General features: G+C 43.8%; 1 protein-coding gene across 1 annotated transcript in view; it reads right to left on the bottom strand.

The window, feature by feature from the left end:
• The window catches only part of LOC134079078 (interferon alpha/beta receptor 1-like), a 21044-nt gene that overhangs the window by 10680 nt on the left and 7864 nt on the right, over window positions 1-2500 (bottom strand). Inside the window, exon 6 of the mRNA XM_062535248.1 lies at window positions 1813-1856. Coding sequence (XP_062391232.1) covers window positions 1813-1856 — 44 coding nt within the window. The remainder of the gene's footprint in view (window positions 1-1812; window positions 1857-2500) is intronic.

Genomic DNA, 2500 nt, shown 5'->3' with positions numbered 1-2500 from the left:
TCACCAGTGAATCATCGTGCTAAGGGTAGGACTAGAGTTCTGTTATCAGCCTATCAGGTAGGCTACATGTACAGTACTAAGGGTAGGACTAGGGTTCTGTTATTGGTAAGGTGCATGTGCTAAGGGTAGGACTAGGGTTCTGTTATTGGTAGTCAGCATGTGCTGGATAACATTTTCAACACAGGCTTCTTGGGGGCATATTTAACACAGGCTTCTTGGGGGCATATCTTTACACTGCACCTGCTTATCAGGGCGTGGGTTACTTATCTGTCTGTCTATGTGTCTGTCTGTCTCTGTCTATCACATCATTTTCCAAGCAGTTGACTAGGCCCTGTTTTGAAAACCCTTTTTGTTTTCTTGTCAGCACGACAGTCTGCGTAAGCTAGGCTGCGTCTACCGTGGATGTTTTTGTTTTTTTCTCAGAAGACTGCGGCTCATTTCCTGCTCATTCAAGGAAACGTGAACCGCAGCACACCTGCACAGCCCAGGCCAGGCAGCAGCCGGCACATCACACAAGACATTTCTCTGAAAACATTCAAGCCCACAGCCCATTTCCCTAAACGACTGGATCACAGGCGTACGTCTGCCTCTGAGCGGTTTCGGTCTCTTTTTTTCGCCACGCAGTAGGGCCATGGTGACTACAAATCTATTTCCCACAGCCTGGACAAAGCCACCGCACAGACTAGGTGGGCTAGCCTACCTGAGTGCAGTAATAATACTGTGTGACGCTTTCCCGGTAGAGCGCTGATAACGTCACGAAGGATACTCACTCGCGCCGCACTTCCTTGAACATCATAGATATATATATAGATGTCGCCTTTACTGCTGCAGTTCATAGGAAGGAATGCGTCAATAGAGACGCCATCGTACAGCGGGGTTCTACTCCACTATGCATTGGCGTCAATACAGGCAAAGATCTATCGAACATTAAATCACCATAAATCGTTAAAATCTCAAGCGATTTCGTAGTGTTTTGGTTTGTTTCAACTGACAAACGTGTATTTACGTCTATTTACGTCTCTTAAAAACTATGCTTTTTAAAATGACGAAGATAAACTTACCCGTCTAGCCCATTGACTCCCATTCATGCTGCGCTACCTCACCATGCTAGCTCACGACCGCCGCTAAACGAACCCAGAGTGAATTCAACCAGGTTTACAATGGTGGGCTGGTTGAGGCTGCTGCTTGTCTCGTTGACTCAGGTTGTAATCTCACCAGAAGTTGCTGTTGTTAGATGGTAAGTTGTTTGAACATTTACTTCTGTGCTTTAACACGGTCTGATAGGCTACTACATAGGCCAATCATTACCTTTATAATCATGTGGCGATGCGTTTGGCGAATGATGTAGGCTAGTTTACTAATTCACAATTGGAAAAGCCACTATAACGGTGATTTTCTGACGTTTCAACTGAGAAACGGAGTTTGACATCATTGTGAGAAGTCGCCGAATTTGTCGCTAGTCAATAGATAATATTTTAATCACTCGGGATGCCCAAAAGTAGTTAAATATGTAACACTGGACAACACGGGTGAACTAGTGTAGAGCTTCAGAATCCCCGCTCCAAGATGGCGCCGGTGTTGCTTAGAAGCTCAAGGCGACATCTAGTCAATATATCTATGCTTGAACATAACGAACGACAAAGCACCTTGCAACACTGGCGATTCATTCAGTTCGCAACTTAACTACCATATCAATAACAATGTAATGACAGTCTGTTAAACAGACAACATTAGCCAACTTCACAGGGTAGGGGTAGGACCCATTGATTCGTCTTAACTTTCTGAAAGTCTGAGCCTAGGCTACTCACTCACCTGACAGTCCGAACACAGCGGCCAGGAAGATTCGCGTTAAGGTCCTGGTAGCCATGTGTAGACGTGGATGTCACCATTAAATATCTAAACATGTATAAAGATAACTAAATAGATATCAAATATATCCCCGTTGTGGTCTGATGAGTTTTGGCGTGTGAGACCCAAGCGCACGTTATTTCCTTGTAGCGTTCGGTAAGGCGCGTGAGGCGTAGGCTTAGGGGCGGGCAGTGCGCGGAAAGCGAAACTCGTCAGATGGACATTCCCCTCGCGCGCAGTGAGAAAGGAAAACAGTGACAAAATGCTCGACAAAATGCTAATTGACATGTAGCTTACACACACACACACATAGCCTAACAGAAATATTGACAATGTGCTTAAGCGTTCACTTTAATCTTGGCAGATCACACAGCCTACAATTTCTGAAAATAGGCTATATAATAATAATAATAATAATAATAATAGTAATAATACAGTAATAGTAATAGCCATAACAAAACTACCCTACCCTGCTGTATTGAGCCAGCAGGTTGTGTTACAATACGTTTTGCATTGTATCGCAAGTAGGTACATAGTTTTGTGTTCACTAAGGGAAATTCCCTCACAATAAGTTTGCATTCTCAAAGTCAAAAGCATTGTGAGGTAATGCAAAGCATATTACAAGGAAACTCTAAAGACGTAATGTGACTTA

This window comes from Sardina pilchardus, chromosome 4 (genome assembly GCF_963854185.1).
Source record: "Sardina pilchardus chromosome 4, fSarPil1.1, whole genome shotgun sequence".
In the NCBI taxonomy this organism is placed as follows: Eukaryota; Metazoa; Chordata; class Actinopteri; order Clupeiformes; family Clupeidae; genus Sardina; species Sardina pilchardus.
Note: the sequence above shows the minus strand (reverse complement) of the source record. Positions and strands in the feature narration are given on the sequence as shown.